The sequence below is a fragment of the Jatropha curcas genome, chromosome 7, assembly GCF_041381405.1.
Source record: "Jatropha curcas cultivar XTBG-Jc1 chromosome 7, XTBG_Jcur_1.0, whole genome shotgun sequence".
NCBI classification, from domain to species: domain Eukaryota; kingdom Viridiplantae; phylum Streptophyta; class Magnoliopsida; order Malpighiales; family Euphorbiaceae; genus Jatropha; species Jatropha curcas.
This window is the reverse complement of record NC_143157.1, coordinates 23874565-23893018: the sequence shown is the minus strand read 5'-3', so window position 1 is coordinate 23893018 and position 18454 is coordinate 23874565. Positions and strand designations below refer to the sequence as shown.

Here is an 18454-nt window from a genome sequence, read left to right as displayed (position 1 = left end):
TTTAATTTAATTCGGTTTATTTTTAGTTTTTTATTTGACATAATGAAAATCGAATTAAATTGAAATAATTTTAGATTTTTTTTTTTCTATTCAAACTGAAATCAGATCAAATATCTTCAAAATTAATAAAATTTAACCAAACTGGTTCTTTTTTTTTTTTTTTTTAATTCGGTTAGCTTATAAACAGCTGCCTGTCGAAGTTTTTGAAGAATCTATTTTTTACTCGACAAAGAAACATAGTAATCACCTAGCTTTAAATCAGAGCATCAAACTTTGGAAGATCTGTTCTATCATGCAATAAATACGGCCAAAAGTCATTGCTTATCTTGTTCCTCGATATTACAAAGAATAAATGCTGTCACCCTATATTTTTTTTTATCAAGAGCAAAGGTAGTTTAATACTATATTGAAGATATCTATATATATATATATATATAAACCTGAATCAAAAATACTTTTGAAATGTTGAGTTGACATTCTATTCTCCACCAATTCCCTTTTTCTTTTTTTTACAAATTTTTGAGCTTTTTTCTTTTTTATTTTAATTTGATTGCCTACAAAAATATTTTTAAAGAATTAAATTGATATATAGATTCTATTTGAAAATTAAATTTAACAAATTAAATTAAATATTTTTCTATATATTTTTGATAAATTTAAGCAAATCTGTTTGTTTATATCTTTATATTTAAATTCTTTTAAATTGAATCTTCTTATTTATCTTTAACTATTTATCTTTTATAAACTTGTTTAAAAGGAATTTACAAACCCGAGCATGACTCAAAGGCGTAAGTTTGTGAGTTTTTCCTTAGTTGTTTTTTTATTCTCTTATGTTGATTTACTCTGTTAATGAATAAATGATGCATGATTCTATTTTATTTTTTAACAATTCATTCCATTGTGATCTATTTAAAGCTTGGATGCTGTTATATATTATACTCTTGAAATTAGATCAACAGTAAGAGCAAGTTATATTTGAAATCTGACTTTCAGTTAATTATGTAGGTATCAGCAACTGCATTTGTTGGTGGCTTTGACGTGCGGTGATGTATATTATAAATCTAGAATACATGCTATATTTACTTAATTGCCTTTCATTATTACTAAAAGAAGAAAAAGTTAATTATCTAGGATTTTTTTTTTTTTTTTTGAGATATGAAAAACGTCATTGCAGAGCTAGGGTATAATAATTTTACTCAGTTTGGTTCAATTTATGTTACGTGGAAAGTGTATGTGATAAAGTAATAGTGGTATTGGTATTGAATAAATTGCTATTTCTTCGTATTTATCATGATTCATTTGACTTTTTATTATGCTCTTTTATCATTTCTTTCAAACTCTTCTATTTTTCTTTTTTTTTCCCCTTAAATTTTTCGTTAGTGAAATTATATTTATTTAATTCATTTTTGTATTTTTCCATTCGTGTAGTTATCATTTTTATGCATACTAAGAGATTGTGGGCAAATTAATTTTGATATTTTTATTTTAATTTATTTGTTTTTAATGCCTATTTGTAATTTTAATCTTGAAATTCATTTTTTTTAAAAGATGAAATTTATTTTTTATTTATTTTCTTTTAATTTACTTTCATTTTAATTTATCTCATATGGCAGAATTATTTAAATTATAAATTTTAACTTAAATTTTAGACATGATTAATTAAATATATAATTATTTAAATAAATTTAATGGAGTAATCTTCTGAAAAATATGTTTCATAATATACTAAATAAATTTATAAAATACAATGTATAATAATAAAGTCACGCAAAGTGCAAGCGTTCAACTAGTTAATTATTAGTCGATAACATTTATATTTAAGTTGAATTTCACAGTTATTAAGCATAAATAAAATATTTTTCCAAGAAAAAAATAGATATTTTTCCCTTTTCTTATTTTTTTTTAGAAACTATTTTCGTGGCTCAAACCAATGATTTATAGATCACAAATGGACACCGGAGCCACCCTCTTAAAATAGTTTTCTAACAATAATTTTTTAAATATGATTTTTCTATAAAATAATTTTAATCTTAATACCGATTTATTATGTCAATTCTCTCATATTTCAGGTTCCTCGATCCTCCTCAAACCTCCTTTTCTCCAAAATGACAAATGGTAAGGTCCCTACACCATCCAAAGTGATCATATCATCTCTGCCCTCCAATTAGAATTGTTCGTACTCACAAACCATCCAAGAAAATATTTACAAAAATGAAAAAGCAAAAAAAGATTAAAGAATGAACCATTACTTATATATTTATATGTATTAATATCTTATTACAGGACAAAAGCAAATCCAATGAATCACTTTTCTTCAAGTAATTGGACTTATTAAGTGGCTGGATTATTATAATCATGCTTTAATTTCAATTAGAACTAGTTATTGGAAAGAAATCTTAAGAAGTAATTAGAGGATAATACCTTGTTAGGTAATAGATTGATCTATGAAGCGATCACAGTAATTTTCTTTTTCTTTTCTGCCTTTCATGGTGGAGCCAAACGTTTTCTTATTGCTCCAAAGATGGGGAAAAGTTTTGGAATAAAATTTTTCGTCATCGGGCGGAAACCTTTTCCGGTGAGGTTGAAAAGTTTACTGTTTGCAAGTGTAGCTTTTTTAAAGATGGCCGTTTTAACATGTCCGTTCAAGAAGCGATCTCTCTTTCATTCTGCTGCAAGAACCACTAGCAGTTCCACCGCCACCAATGGCACCGCCCTGAAGCCGTACAGTTGCAGGTCTTTTCACTTCAATAGAAGAGAAATTGCTGATTTCTTCTGTTAATTTTGCACTTTGACAGCTCTTTTTTGGTTTGCTGTGTATAATGTACTACTATCTGCTTCTCTTATCAGCAAACGTCCGCCATTGCATGTGCTAATACTTGCAGCGGGTTCTATTTGTTTTTATAAATCAAAATTTTAAACCTAATTATCTAAATATTTAATCATAAAAATCAAGCTTGCTTTTTTCATTTATAAAGAAAAAAATAATCATAAATTACTTAAATTGACTCGACAATATATATAACTGTAACATCTGATTTAACAACTTCGCAATTTATTATTTATTAAAAATATTTTTGTTTATTTATGTAATATGTAAATTAAATAGCAGGTTGTTATAATTTACCTAAAGCGTTCTAATGAAATGTAATGGTGGTTCTAAGAAAAAGAAAACGTGGGAAATTTCAAAAAGAAAATAATACTACTAAGAAAAGTTAATAAACAAACCTCTTTACAAAGGAGAAACAGACGCCGTAAACCCTCCTTAATTCCCAAATGCCAAAGGCCAAGAACTTCAGGTCTCTCGTCCTTGCTAGTGTAAAAGCCACTAGACCATCGCCCACTGCCGGCGCCCGTTCCGCTAAAACCTCACGGACCCGTGGCCGTGGTACAGGTCTTAAAAATTATATCTCCGCCATCGACACCACATCTCAATCCGTTCTACATTCCAGCTCTAAACGCTTAGCTAAATTCCTCAAACCACCATCCGTTCACGTAAATACTTCTTCTCCGGCGAGTCTTTCTATCCTTTCTGACCTCAACCTAGAAGTCTCCATGTCAGATTCCGGTACTTTCTTACTTCGATAGAAGAGAGTTGTTTTATTTTTCTTTATTTTTTTTTTTAAATTTTGCACTTGGGTTTTTTTTTGTTCTGTTTATTGCAGGGGAGGCGCCCAATGTGATTGTGCAGGACATTTCAACTATATTAAGCGGTATGTATTTATGAATTGACCTACTATATAACTGCTAATGTAAATTATATAAAATTGCCCTAAATTTTCCAAATTTGATGGAAAGATTTGTGGAAGAGAAGAAAAAGAAAGGGTAATAGTAGACATACCACTCCATGAATTCCATAAAATTTAAGAGAATTCATTTAGAAATCCAAGTTTTCATGTTTGGTATAATTTAAAATTCATTTGGAATTCCGCATTTTTAATTCTATGAAATTGGTTATGCTTGGACTAAATTCACTAACATTCATAGGATTTGCAAATGAACCCTAGCTACTAAAAGCTGACAAATTCTAAGTGCAGGCTAGTAAATCTACATATTAAAATGAATTCTATAGTTGATCAAACATGAAAATTAATTTACAAATAATATATATATATATATATATATATATATATATATATATATATATATATATATATATATATATATATATATATATATATTAAATGAACTCTATATAGACAGTTCTAACTAAGTTAGAGTTGCACGAGAAAGTCCCTTGCACTTACACTTAGAAACAAGCAGGGGAAAATTTCCGAATTTACTGCTCAAAGTGTTTCATTCAATTGAAAAGAGAAAGTTTGACTCGCAATTTTTAAGCACTGGTTTAACTGTCTTCCTATGTAGGTAAAATATCAACAATCCAAGTTTGAGTCTTTCTTCCCAAATATTTAAGTATCTACAATCTATATTTGGATTTTTCCTGAGATCCAAATTTTCATGTATTGCATGTTTGTATTTAATGCTTTATTTCACTTGCCAGATGATGCTTCGTTAATCTCACCTGATTCACAAGGAAGTGATGGTAAGAGAACTTCAGAAAATAATTTGAACATAGATTCACAGGGAATTGACGGTAAGAAAACTTCAGAAAATAAGTTGGACATACCGTGGATTTCAAATTTGTCTCATAAGAATGTATCTGTATATCGGAAGGAATTATGCCGTGTTAGGAAAGGGACATGGATTTTCAAATCTACTCAGGTCAATCGTTTCGACAAGTTAGTTAAAATGTGTGGGGAGAAGATTGGGACAGACGCTACTGTTGATGTATTTGGAAAATTGGGACGTGAAACCGGTGTGAAAGAATACAATGCTTTGATTAAGATTTGCATTGAGACAGCTAGGCAAAGTGATGATGAGGATGTTGTACTGCAGCAGATTTCAGTGGCATTTCGACTTCTTAAGTTAATGAAGGAACAGGGTTTCCAGATGGAAGAGGGAAGTTATGGTCCATGTCTTATGTATTTCATTGATATGGGCCTGGTAAAAGAATTCAACTTTTTTTCTGAACTTATCAAAGATGGCGAGCCAAGTCCACACTCAAAATTCGGTTACTATGAGATGCTGCTGTATATTAAGGTCAATAACAATGAAAAGATTGAGGAACTCTGCAATCATATTTCTAACAAGAGTTTGAATGAAACCATCAATTTACAAGGTATGTAGCTTTAGCAAATTCGGGAACTCTACAGGAAAGATAACTTCTATATGTATTTGGCATTAGTGAAACCAACAAGATCTTACCCTTTTGCAGAAAATTATATGTCAGCACTTTGTGAAATGGACAGGAAGGATGAATTGCTGCAGCTCTTAAAGATTGTAGATATAACCAAATTTTCATCTTTGCACAACGTGGTCAGCATCTTTAAATTCTTTGGGAGACTATCGTTGGAGTCCCAAGCAATGAAAATACTTTTGGAATTCAAAGAATGTGGTATGTTCTTTATTAATTTATCTTTCTTGATGTGGAAAATCCTACTTGGATAAATCAATTGAATGTATAAAATTATAGGTGGCAACTGAAAACTGATATTTATTTGCTGCATAAAAATAACGATTAATTTCCGTACATTGAACTTTTGTAATGTGCTTCATCTTGGATGTTAAATTTCTAATATGGCCTTAGTTTCATAAATTATCAGAATTGAATGATTTCCAATTATTTCAAAGATCATCCATTATTTTAACTATCAGCGACTTCATTGTATATACATAAAGTATGAACCATTCACCTTCCACTGAATGAACTTTAGTATTTTTCCCCCTTTTCTTTTATTTTTTGGTCACTTTTAAAGTAGTTATTAATTCCAAGCAGGAAAGATAGAAATTGTATGGATCCCATGAAACAAAGCATGCATTTCTTATGCCTTACATGCATTCTTATGTTTATCATGATGAAATGCAGATTATGCTACAGAGAATATCTCAACTCTCATCTTCAGTTATGCTACTAGCATCCCAAATTTACCGGTGAGGAACTTCCTATGAATGCTGCTGGTAATTCCTTGAAGCTACAGTTGTTTGAGGCACATTTGCTTCACATGCTGTTTGCTTCGTTTTGATAACTTTATGATCTATCTGTATTGGAAATTGAATTTTCTGTGCATCTTTTTTTGGTGCATTGTTGCAGCATGCTTCTAATGTTTAAACCTTAGTTTCAACCTCCATGGTATCCTAATACTGTTATTCTGTTTACATATTTTTTTCAAATTTGGGTTGATAGGTTAATTCTGCACTAGTGAAGAGTTATAATTACTTTTCTTGTTTTCCATTTGGTGGCCTATTCTGTGACAGTCTCCCTCTACTTATATGTTTAGAGACACTCAAATGCAATAAGCTCTGGTTCAAGTTTGAGCTTCTACAATTAAATGACCCAAGTTGAGCTTATAATCAAGTTTGAGCTTCTACAATTAAATGACCCAAGTTGAGCTCATAATCACAAGAAAATTTTAGGATGTATGCTGAGCTCATATTCTACTCTTTAGTTGTGCCAAGATGGCCTCCAGCTAACCTTTGCTCAACTTATCTACATGGCAGCTAAAATGATCATAAATAAGGAAATAATTGAGCAGTACAATATGGTCTGTTTGCTACTGCAAGATTAGGTCTTCTGGTTTGATTTCTGTTCTAGCAATTGTTTCTGTATATTTTTGCTTGTGAAATTCATGTCATTAGATCTTGGGTGATTGCTTCTTCCTTGTTTCATTGCTTTAACTCTTTATTTATGACTTCTTGAGCTAGAAAGTTGAAGGGATTCTAAAAGAAGTCTGATTTTTCTTAGAGACTGCAATTTGATTTCTTTCACTTGCCTGATCATGATAATCTGTTGCCACTGTCGGGATTTTTTCTAGTCTAAGATGTTAAAATTGTTTGATCCTAAGAACTTATCAATCTACCCCTTGCAAGAGATTGAACTTTAAATATTGTTTGGATCATTAAATTGGGTAATGCACACTTCCATGTTTTTATTCAGTGGATTTGTCAAAGAGAAAATTAACTTTGACCCTTATGTGTTAAATGTGATATTTGCTTTGAAGATTGAGGATGTCATTTTAAAATTCAACAACCTGCACTCAGTACTGGAGATACAACCTTCTTCAAAGTCATGTGAGAAGCTCATTCTACATAGTTGTGAATTATTTAAGGTAAGACTTGATCGTCTTATCCCTGTTTGGGAAACAATGATGTTTGGAAGTCAGAAATGGGGAGCTTCCAACCACTTAGGGATTTAATTCCTTAATGAAGTTGCATCAAACTTTTAGTAGATTATCTATTAATTTATGGATGAACATCATATTGATTTTTATTTATTTATCTCTATGTAGGTGAATGAAGCTCTGGATATTGTCGACCAAATATGTGAAGGAAATTTAACCTTATCTATTGAGATGCTAAATATCATATTGCGTGCCAGCGAGAAAAGCTTTGAGTTTAATTTGGTATGTTGAATTTTCCTTATATGTTTTGCTGCAGTATGTCATATTATCTTGATCATTTCAAATGTGAACCGGTGTCCCTCAAGTCGATTTTACAATTCAAACATGTTATGTGTCTGGAGTAGCAGTGATTATTTTCTCATTTCGGAATGAGTTCTTTGTTCACCCTTGAGCATAGATATATGTCTTCCAATGCATATGCCCTTGAGCATATATGTCTTCCAATGCATATACCCTTGAGGATATATATATGTCTTCCAATGCATATGTCTATAAATTATTTTAAATTTTAGAATTCATTTTATTTGCAAATGAATTTTCATGTTTGTTGTGATAAGTTTAAAGTATGGAAGTCAGTTGAATCCCACATCATTAACATTCATGTGATAATTGTCTAAAATACCCTTAAGGAAAAATAGAGAAATAAAAATAAAATGAAAAGGAAAATAGAAATGAGAGAGATAGAGGAGGGAGAAAGAAGAGAGAGAAAGTGAGAAAAAGAGGAGAGTGAAAAGATATAGAAAGAGGATAGAGAAAAAAAAGTGAAAGAAATAGAAAAGGAGAAGATGAGCATTTTCGTCCAAAATTTTAGTTGTCAGTTTTGTGGAATTCATTGAATCTTGTGAAATTTTGATGGAATTTCATTTATGCTCGATTTCATTAATTGAATTTGTGGAATTACCAAACACTCAAAACCAGAATTCAATTGTATTCCATACAATTTTGTGAAATTTAATTATACCCAGCAGGGAATAAGAGCTTTCTTTTACTTAGTTGATTTCCATCAATTTGTTTTTCTTTACCTTCTTTATTTAATTACCTTATTTAATCTTAAGGTTCACCGGATTTATTCATTGATTTGCCGCCATGAATTGGAACCAAATGATGAGACAATCAGGATAATGATAAGTTTGATGGCGAAAATGAAAGATGTAAGTTATACATGTCTCTGTGTCTATTTCTGCAATTCGTGTATCCGAAGCATGTCATGTACTTCATTTTCATTTTCTCTGCTATTATTTGCAAATAATCCCATGTAATGCCTTTTTTTTTTTTTTTTCTATAATGCTTTTCCTCCACTGTTAAATCCAGTTTGCTGGTGCATATGATATGCTTGATCACTGGAAGAAATTAAATAAGGTGCCTACGGCAAGCATGTATAATGCTATCTTGGCAGGTTATTTTCGAGAGGTAACATGCTCAGCATTAGAAGATACATAAAGTATATATTTTCGCTTTTGGCTGATAGCATGCCATTGACTGATGACACTTCTTGTTACATCATTGCATTCGACACTGCATTTTGTAAATTAAATGGCTCTGCTTGAGAAAATTTTATTGGTTAAAATTTGTTAGCCAGCATGCATCATGCAACTTAAATTTGTAGCACACAGCAGGCATATACAGAACATTCCCATGAATAGGAATGTCCATATCTCATGGTTCATTCTGATGCACATGTTAACTTGTTTTTTCTGTTTGGTCCGGTTCAAGGAAGGTGGAAATCAAACACAATTTTTGATGAAGACAATGGACAAAGAATTTGTTATTTGTTCATCAGGATTTGTTTATCTTCACATATTTTTTCACTGATTTTAGTTTGAACATCGAACATTAAGAAGGCCTCACCTAATAATTTAGGAATATAAATTGTCCTTAATTCGCTAAGTTGTCAATGCATTAAAAGCACAGGTTCCATCCTTCACTTTCCTCAGTTGTTAACACTTAACAAACAAAATACAAAGGAAATTCAATCATTAATTCTTTCTTAATCCCTTCCTTTCTAATTTTCTTTCTTCCCGACCAAACATAGAATTAGTTTGTCAATAAGATATTGAAGTCACTGAGGTTAATATGGCACAGTCAATCATGGGCAATGAAAGCCAACCTTGTACATTTAAGGAGTGAGAACTTGTTAACAAGGAGGAGAAAAGACGATCCCAAAAGTTAATGTGATCTAAGCGGTCAGAAATGAAATTGTTGATATTATACATGTTGACTGAAAATATGAACCAAAATGCAGCTCTCACACGTTGTGGCAATTTTTGGATGGATATAATAAATCTGACACTTTAGTATGGAGACTTTTTAACTTCATCTACATCTATTTTTCATGTGCAATTTGTTCTTATATCCTGGAGTTCTCTGTTCAACTCAAAGAACATATTCCTAGTCTAGCATAAATGAAATTCAATAATCTGCTTAGAAGCATAATATATAAATATTATTAATTTATATACATTTGCATCATATTCCAGGGCTTTCAATTTTCTGCACAATGACAATCTAGCTTTTCTTATTGCATATTGCTATAGATGTGATAATTGACATACACAAAACTGTTTGAGCTCTAGAATTAATGATGTTTTCTTCTTTCTTAAACATTTTGTCTTTTTACTTGTGTGTCTGCTTAATGCTTTGCAGAAAAACATTAATGGTGCATTGACGGTTCTCAAGAGGATGAAAGAGGCAGACATAAAACCTGATTCACAAACTTACTGCTATCTAATAACCAACTGTGAAAGTGAAGATCAAATTATCAAGGTAGTTTAATTTGCGTTTCAGTTGAGGTGCCATTTCTCACTTCATGTATGTAAATCAAGCAAAATAACCAATGTTCTTCTATAGTAAAAACACAAAGTATGGTTTTTATACTAAAAAAGTAAAGACATCTTTTGCTAAAATAGGTTAAGACTTGACATGTTGATTTCCATTTGGTTTTCTTTGTAGTACTATGAAGAAATGGAGAACGATAATACAATTCAATTTGCAAAGCAAATCTTCATGGCACTTATTAATGCATATGCAGCTTGTGGATGCTTTGAGAAGGCAAAACAGGTATTTTACTCATGCAGTAGGGAGCTACTCTTGGACTCGCATCTTTTCATATTATGTTTCAGGGAAATTCAAATAAATGGTTTTGCTTTGTATCTCCAATTATAAGTATAGGGTTTATCTTTTTAACCATTGGTATTCTTTCAGGAGCAGTCAAACTTCCAATTTGAACTCACATAGGGTTTATCTTTTTATGCAGTAGGGAGCCACCATTGTACTCACATCTTTCAATACAATGTTTCAGTAAAATTCAAATAAATGATTTTGCATCTCCACTGTAGATTTTTCCCCGTCCTACTTTTGCATTTTTGTGTTGCCTCATTGTCTCTGTTTTGTTTGCTATATCCTTCATCTTTCACAATCTTTTGTCATTAATTTGCACATTCTGCTGCAAATGCATATTCATCCTTCTAACCAACTAATTTTTGTAGTTTCAATATTAAAATCATGTACTTCTTATATTTTGCTTGTGTATATTGTCTCTATTTTGTCTCACAGAGGACATTCTGTGTGTTAGGTACTCTTAGACAATCGGATTCCTAGTAAGAACCTTAATGAAATTAGAAGTGTACTTGTCTCAGCTCTTGCATCACATGGACAAATGTCTGATGCCCTTAATGTATATGAAGAAATCAAGAAACATGGAAACAATCTGGAGCCAAAAGCTGTCATTTGTCTTATCGTAAGTTTTTCTGTAGAATTGTGTTATGCTCTCTTTTCGTTGCATAATAACATTCTTTTTAACTGCTTTTAGGAGCACCTTCAATCTGAAGGTGAGGTAAGTAGATTGCTTAAGCTACTAGAAGAATTGCAAGATCCTGACTATTGGTTGGATGGTTGCTGCCGGGTTATCTTGTTTTGTATACGCACCAAGCATCTCAGGTATGTCCCTTTTTTTTCTCTCTTTTGGTTCCTTTTTTGCACAATAGAAGAATATTACGGCTCAATCTATGATCTCTAGCGTAATCTTATTCCCTCCACCTTACCATATGAGTTAGGCCCTGTTGGCAACTTAATATTTCTTGAACAATCTATTTTATTTGTGAATTTGCTAGTTTTTTCTTCGATCTTCATCTTTTTTCACATTTGGATGTTGCTTATGTGCATTATTTTTATAGCTCTGCGGTCAGTCTGCTCAAGCAACTGAAGGATAGATTGAACAATGATGAATTGATTATGCAAGTTGTTTTTGATGAGGTTTGCACTTGCTCCACGATTACCTCCATTTGATGTATGAAATTCTTGCTTGAAATACAGATGTCTCATTTTCGTTTGGAGCAATACCTTGAGGTGATCATTATTTAGATGGTACATTAAATTGTGGTCTTCGAATAACTTCTAAGACTACACTAAACTATACTTCTACAAGTGTGTCAAAGTTACATGAGTTGTGGTTGGCAAGACTTTAGATTGTTGTTTCTTCATTGCTGAACTACAAACTCGTATTTATACAAAAACTATTAGTTCTTCTGTTCAAAAATGTAGTTTGTTTTTTTCATTATGTTAACCATGCTGACATTCTGAAACCTGCTCTGGTTTTCTTATCATTCTCGTGTAGGTTTTCTCAGTAATTGCTGAGACAGAGTCCACGTATTTGCAGATTGGCTTGGACTTGTTTCAAGTCATTAAGAATGAGCTTTGTTTTTCCCCATCACGAAAATCTCTTGATTTTCTCCTCAGTGCTTGTGTTAAGGCCAGGGATTTGCAGAATTGTCGTATGATCTGGAAAGAGTATCCAGCAGCTGGCTACCCTTACAATGTTATGAGTTATTTAAGGTACTCTCTACTACTTGTTTATATGTAAATACTAATCAGTTTGTCTCACTTTTGTTGGATTTTGTTCTTTGATATTTTTGCAGGATGTATCAGGCCCTTTTGGCTTCAGGAGACCATAAATCTGCAAAGAAAATGCTGTCTAAGATTTCGAAAGACGATGATCATGTTCATATGATGATACAAGCCTGTCAAGAAACTTACATCAAGTCGACATCTGTAAAGAAGAAAAAGAATAAAAAGGAATAGTTAAGTGGACCAAATTTGAGTGTCCAGATATAAATGAGGCCGACATACAATTTTGCCTAACACAGAAAAATCAATTTCAGTAGAAGTAGAAGCCATATAGCGTTAGACATAGAAACGTAGGAGGAGAAGACAGAGATTATAAGTTCGCTCAGTTATGATGCAAATTAGCAAATTATGGAGTTCCCTATCAAGTGAAAGACAAGTCATCATTGAAGCAAACTAACCGGTGAGCGTAAAATCTAACTGAACGAGAAAATAGGGTTCCTACAATCTACTGATTTTCTAAATTCAAGCTATTGATTCCTTGTTTTTGTACATACATTGATTAATATTTCTGCACGAGTTGGAGCATAGATGTTAATCATATTTAACTTGTTTCTAGTGGTGAGTAAATATACAACCTGTTAATAAATGCAGGTTCGAACTCCCCTCCCCAATATTCAAATGCATCTTCTTGATGTATTCCAATTTTGATGCATTTTGTAGAAATGGATCTTCTTCTGAATCACTTTGTGAACAAAATCAGCAATCGATTTTGATATGCTAAGTTAATTTATGAAATACAGGATTAGAAGTAATATGGATTATGGTTTCGATTGTCATGCCGAAATTAGCAAGCAGTGATATTCAGAGACTATGTTCTGCTTCCTATTATTTATATTCATAAATGTAAATAGTATTTTTAGAATCAAAAATAAATTAAAATGAGAGATTTGGTAAAATTTTACATTTTATGATGGATTTTAAATAAGGAATAAAGAAGTTTTTTCAAAAAATCCAAAAATTTTATGCTCCCTTTACCCATCAATTGGCAAAATTTGCCACATTAAAATATGGTTGTTTGAATTTCCTGTTAAAACCCCTCAATCTGGATATTATGAATTTTGAGCATTCATTGGATACTGAAATTTTCATATGATTAAAACTTAACCAAATTAAAAATCATATTATTCTACATAATATAACATTTTAGTGAATCTAATATTTAGTGAAAAGATGGAATATAATAATAAAATTATAAAGTACATTAATTATTTTAAGAATTAATGATTAATTTTCATTGTCAAAAAACAATTAATATTTGATCTTCAAAAGGAATTAGCCACCAGAATAGCTTGCCTGCATCTAGCTTTAGCCTGTTCAAGCCTTTCACTTAAAGTCTCTTCTTTAACTGCAGCTTTAACCATAGCCAAATCCATTTCCATTAACTTCAAAACCCTAAATAATTCTGTTACCAATCTTTCCTCCACCTTCCCTTCATCTTTCAAAACCTCAGCTTCTTCTCTTGCTCTTTCTGCAACTATTTCTCCTGTCTTAGCCAACAAAGCAGTAGAACCAAACTCTTTCCCCATTAATTCCTCTAATTTCCCTAGAAAATCCATTATAACATATCCCTTTGGCTTCTCTAATTGAATTTGTTTTGTTCTTTTCCATCCAATCTCAAAATTTGGCGGCTCAGCTTTTGCTAGGTCTTGTTTTAGCTTTTTTTCACGAAGAATTTCAGATCTTCTTCTCTTTTCGATTGGGAAAGTTTCTACATTATTCAGTGTGGTAGAATATGGGGTTGGATATTGGAAGCTATTGTCGCCACTAATGGTGGGTTCTTGTTCTGATTCTGGTTCTGGTTCTGGTTTTAGGGCTGAATTTGATTTAGTGCATTTGATTGATGAAAAGATGGGTTTTTTATATGGATTTTGGTTTTTCTGGATGATTAGGGTCAATGGGTGTATGGAAAATTGAGTTGGGTAGGAATGGTTTAAGAGAACTGGATTTGGTTTAGGGGGACAATATTGGAAGAAAGTGGAAGCCATTAGAGCTCTTCCTTCTCAGCTTAGTGAAACTGTGAGGGGAAGAAGATGATGGTTTATATTATATATTGCCTTTGAACCTTCGATAGTTTTTGGATAACGTAATTAAAGGAGCAAAAAATCTACTGAGAATATTATGTGTTTTATTCAATTTAATTTTGGATAAATATCATAAATTGATATAAATAAATGATTTTTCCTTATGAAAATTAAAATTATATGCATAATTAAAGTATAAAAATTATTATTTTATAAAAAAAATTCAGTAATAAAAATATTAAAAGGAATTACTTTATTATTTTTGGTTATAAGTTGATCTTTTTATCATTTAGTAAATTAGAGTTCTTTATTTTTGAAAAATTTATATTAAGTAAACGTGCTCAAGTTTAAGCAACGAGTTATCAGTAATGGAGCAGAAATGGGATATATTTATAATTTTTAGAAGTTAATATTATTAAATTTATTTTTTTAAAAAAATACAATAATAAAACAGTAAATTCATTCTAACATTAATAATAACAAATGAAAAAGGAAAAAACATGACTTTTACTAATCTATTCTAGTGGAAATTTTCGTTCCTGCGTTCGGAAAAGTGCTTTCAGACCAAAAAAGTTTCGGTTTTAACATAATCTACTAATCTTTAATTTTATCGAACGGAACAACTTAAACTTAACCAGCTTTGGTGTTTTGCAACTTCAATTTTCTGGATTTGGTGTTTCGATGGCTAAAATCGCATTAGGGTGCGAGCCAGTGGTGGGTTCACTCACCCCATCAAAGAAGAAAGAATACAGGGTCACCAACAGGCTCCAAGAAGGCAAGCGTCCCCTTTACGCCGTCGTCTTCAACTTCATTGACTGTCGTTACTTTAACGTCTTCGCCACCGTAGGCGGCAACCGGGTCTGTTCTACCTCTTTCTCTTTCTTTCTATTCTATCAAGTCGTTTTCTTGCCAACCAAACATACACTTCTCTCTATTTTATTTTACTTTGATATTAATTGAAGTTTTCTGGCGATATTTTTGTGTTATAATTCCAATCAACTTTGTAGAAAGTGCTTTTTCCCCAATTTTTAGCTTGATTTTGAAGCTTTTTGTAGTTCTATAATGTAAATTAAACTTCCAATACTAAGAATTTTTGGCTGTTGAAAATGTATAATGTTATTATATTTCCTCCTGTAAATGAAAGTGGCAATGCCTGCTCATTTCCCTTTCCATGTTTTTATTTTAGTTTATTGTGATAATAGAAGTCGGTGTTTTTTTTTTTAATATTTTCAGGTGACTGTTTATCAATGCCTTGAAGGAGGTGTCATAGCGGTTTTGCAGTCATATGTTGATGAAGATGTAAGAAATACACCAGTTGTTCTGTTTCTGTTTTCCCTTATTTTTTGTTGTATTAACTGTGTTTCGAGATAGTTTTCCTATTGTAAATATGTTCTAAGGTCCTCAAAAATGCATTTGGAATTTCCATGTGCTTTGTAGATCAGAAGGATGAATCTTTTTACACAGTGAGTTGGGCGTGCAACATTGACGGGACTCCATTTGTTGTAGCTGGAGGAATTAATGGTATTATCCGGGTTATTGATGCCAGCAATGAGAAGATACACAAGGTATCTTATCTTAGGTCTTGGGCTGTGTAAATAACCAGTGTTTTCACAATAGAGAAACTTAGCATGAATGATCATAGAAGGCAAGATCAGAAAGGGATCTTTTTGCTTTGTTCTGTCCATTCTTCTTTTTTTAGTAACGTAAATGAGACTATAAAACAACTATATTCTGTTTATTACTTGATGGTTTTCTATCTATTGTACATCAAATTATGAGTTTGTTTAAAACATATTACATATATAAGACATGAAAGAATAATTTTTTTTTTCTCTCATCTCAACATCTTATGCATATGCAGAGTTTTGTTGGCCATGGGGACTCAATAAATGAAATCAGGACTCAACCCCTAAAACCCTCACTTGTGGTGTCTGCAAGTAAAGTGAGTGACTGCATTTCCTTTTTCGTGTGTTTATTTTATCTTGCATAACAATATCTTGATGAGTGAACCAGGATGAATCTGTTCGGCTGTGGAATGTTCACACTGGAATTTGCATTTTGGTATTTGCTGGAGCTGGGGGTCACCGCAATGAAGTTTTGAGTGTGGTAAGCTTAATTCTCTTGTCACATTATGTAGGTTAATTCATAAATAACTTACAGTTGTGGTGGTTGCTTCAGGACTTCCATCCATCAGACATATACCGGATCGCAAGTTGTGGTATGGACAACACTGTCAAGATTTGGTCAATGAAAGGTGAGATGCTCATCATTCACATGTTTTGTCAGCAAACAAGTTTTATTAGATACAAATGAGATATTGGACTGTTCTATGAATGATAGTCTAGTCCAATCCAACTTGACAGATAGGACACAGCATCTACTGTATAATCATGAGATAAATTATTGAAATTTCCAGAATACAAAATGAAACTGTTTTGTTAAATGTTCAGGGAGGCTGGAAAAATATGACGATATGATGTATCCCTAATCGACTAATCGTCATTTATTCATTTATTTTTTATATTCCTTTGTCATGTGTTTGAACCTTTGCAGAGTTTTGGACATATGTAGAGAAGTCATTTACATGGACTGATCTTCCTTCAAAATTCCCAACAAAATATGTACAATTTCCTGTGAGTAGCTTTTTTCTCTCTGTTTTTAGCATACGAATGTAACATGTCTTTGACATAATATATGGGGTTTCTTTTTTCTTTGTAGGTATTCATAGCTTCAGTGCATTCAAACTATGTTGACTGCAATCGGTGGCTCGGTGATTTTATTCTGTCAAAGGTAAATTTCTCAGCACTTGCTTGATGAATAGTGCATCTTTTGGTCTGAAAATAAAATGTTGATGAATATTGGCTTAACATATAGTTGCATGATCTTTCTGATAAGTCGTCTTGCCTTGGGAATAAGCATTTTTCAAGTTTCATAAATTACACTTTATTGGTGGTGTACTTGGGGCTTTATTATCTAGTTTTTTGCTTGGCATCAATTTTAAGGTGATCAATTTAATTTGGCTTGTGCAAAGACTAAGCTGAAAACAGTTTAACTGTTGGCACACCTTAAATTTCTTTAATGGCCGTCATCTACTTTTTTTTTCAAAACCTGACAGCAAGAAAAATGATTGTTTTGTATCACTGGCTAGAACATGATCCGTAGCCCAAGAAGAAATCATAATTCTGAGAAATATATACAGAGATTCCAGTATTTCTTGATATAGATGTTTTCCCTAGCTGAGATTTTCTATTATCCATGTTATGCTTGTCAGTTATTTGTATTGTACAATTGCAGAGTGTGGACAATGAAATTGTGCTTTGGGAACCAAAAATGAAGGAACAGTCTCCTGGGGAGGTTAGTGATACCTGATTGATTTTTTTTTCTCTTTTTGGGACATCATTTATTTTAGATTTATCATCAACTTTGCCATTTGAATCTATTGGAAAATGATTATCTTGCAGGGTACTGTTGACATCCTTCAAAAATACCCTGTTCCTGAATGCGATATTTGGTTCATCAAGTTTTCCTGTGATTTCCACTATAATGCAGCTGCCATAGGTAATGCAACCAAATGGTTCCTCTTTCACCTTTTATCTATTATACTGTTGCTAATATATTCATTCCCTTTTTGAAATTTATATCTGCATAAATTATGTAATTTCTCATGCTAACCTTTCTAAATTCCATCTAACAGGAAATAGAGAAGGGAAGATCTATGTTTGGGAATTGCAAAGTAGTCCACCTGTTCTTGTTGCAAGGTTTTGTTATTGTATACTTGTTATAATCCATTATTTGTCATCGTATATATGAGATTCTTATGTTCGTCTGCTAATTCCTTGCTGTAATTCTCTCTCAGGCTCTCTCATAATCAATCCAAATCTGCTATTCGACAGACTGCAATGTCCTTCGATGGGAGGTAATTGCCACATTGATCATTTGTCGCTTCTGTATCCGTTCATAAAAATGGCTAATCCATAAATTTGTTAGATATTGAAAAAATCATTTCTTTTCCTTATGTTACAGCACTATCCTTAGCTGCTGCGAGGATGGAACGATATGGCGCTGGGATGCACTATCATCTCCCCAAGTCTAGGTCTACCCGATTGATACATCAGAAATTTGCTATCATAGCTTATTTTTGGCACTGTAGTTTTGATATATGTATTTCTTTTTCCTTTTTTTTCCATTTAGTTAAACAAGTGCAATTATATGTATAAACAAGATTAATATGGAAACCCAAGTTATCAAAACTTTTGCGAAGTATTGTGTTGAAAATGAGGTCAAAAATAAATAAGG

The 18454-nt window shown here is 31.9% G+C and overlaps 3 protein-coding genes across 4 annotated transcripts; 2 read left to right on the top strand and 1 right to left on the bottom strand.

Annotated features, from left to right (window-relative positions):
• The first annotated feature begins 3076 nt into the window (after nucleotides 1-3076).
• On the top strand, nucleotides 3077-12889 carry LOC105632881 (pentatricopeptide repeat-containing protein At4g04790, mitochondrial). Of its 2 annotated transcripts, XM_012215342.4 has the most exons (16): nucleotides 3077-3565; nucleotides 3663-3710; nucleotides 4499-5176; nucleotides 5273-5452; nucleotides 5924-5988; nucleotides 7056-7163; nucleotides 7344-7457; nucleotides 8291-8386; nucleotides 8547-8645; nucleotides 9879-9998; nucleotides 10185-10292; nucleotides 10807-10971; nucleotides 11044-11171; nucleotides 11408-11486; nucleotides 11848-12065; nucleotides 12149-12889. In XM_012215342.4, the coding sequence occupies exons 1-16, from the start codon at nucleotides 3274-3276 to the stop codon at nucleotides 12309-12311; spliced, it is 2661 nt and encodes an 886-aa protein (XP_012070732.1). In that variant the 5' UTR covers nucleotides 3077-3273; the 3' UTR covers nucleotides 12312-12889. The 2 variants fall into 2 exon arrangements, with proteins under 2 accessions (XP_012070732.1, XP_089580403.1); XM_089724277.1 differs by lacking the exons at nucleotides 3077-3565; nucleotides 3663-3710 and having other exon boundaries at nucleotides 4515-4591; nucleotides 4672-5176.
• Nucleotides 12890-13295: 406 nt separating this feature from the next.
• On the bottom strand, nucleotides 13296-14233 carry CRR41 (potassium/sodium hyperpolarization-activated cyclic nucleotide-gated channel protein). Its single transcript, XM_012215341.4, has one exon. The coding sequence runs from the start codon at nucleotides 14120-14122 to the stop codon at nucleotides 13400-13402; it is 723 nt and encodes a 240-aa protein (XP_012070731.1). The 5' UTR covers nucleotides 14123-14233; the 3' UTR covers nucleotides 13296-13399.
• Nucleotides 14234-14650: 417 nt separating this feature from the next.
• FIE (Transducin/WD40 repeat-like superfamily protein) lies at nucleotides 14651-18418 on the top strand. The gene is made up of 13 exons (XM_012215340.4): nucleotides 14651-15016; nucleotides 15392-15457; nucleotides 15601-15723; nucleotides 16020-16100; nucleotides 16172-16264; nucleotides 16337-16412; nucleotides 16712-16791; nucleotides 16877-16948; nucleotides 17453-17512; nucleotides 17620-17716; nucleotides 17853-17916; nucleotides 18015-18074; nucleotides 18182-18418. Exons 1-13 carry the CDS (start codon nucleotides 14840-14842, stop codon nucleotides 18249-18251), a joined length of 1119 nt encoding a protein of 372 aa, XP_012070730.1. The 5' UTR covers nucleotides 14651-14839; the 3' UTR covers nucleotides 18252-18418.
• Nucleotides 18419-18454: the final 36 nt, after the last annotated feature.

Coding starts and splice junctions, on each gene's coding strand:
- LOC105632881 (XM_012215342.4), top strand. CDS start 3,274: ATGCCAAAGGCCAAGAACTTCAGGTCTCTCGTCCTTGCTAGTGTAAAA. Junction 5,989..7,055: donor CTAGCATCCCAAATTTACCG/GTGAGGAACTTC, acceptor TTTGCTTTGAAG/ATTGAGGATGTCATTTTAAA. Junction 9,999..10,184: donor GTGAAGATCAAATTATCAAG/GTAGTTTAATTT, acceptor TTTTCTTTGTAG/TACTATGAAGAAATGGAGAA.
- CRR41 (XM_012215341.4), bottom strand. CDS start 14,122: ATGGCTTCCACTTTCTTCCAATATTGTCCCCCTAAACCAAATCCAGTT.
- FIE (XM_012215340.4), top strand. CDS start 14,840: ATGGCTAAAATCGCATTAGGGTGCGAGCCAGTGGTGGGTTCACTCACC. Junction 15,724..16,019: donor GCAATGAGAAGATACACAAG/GTATCTTATCTT, acceptor ATGCATATGCAG/AGTTTTGTTGGCCATGGGGA. Junction 16,949..17,452: donor GTGATTTTATTCTGTCAAAG/GTAAATTTCTCA, acceptor GTACAATTGCAG/AGTGTGGACAATGAAATTGT.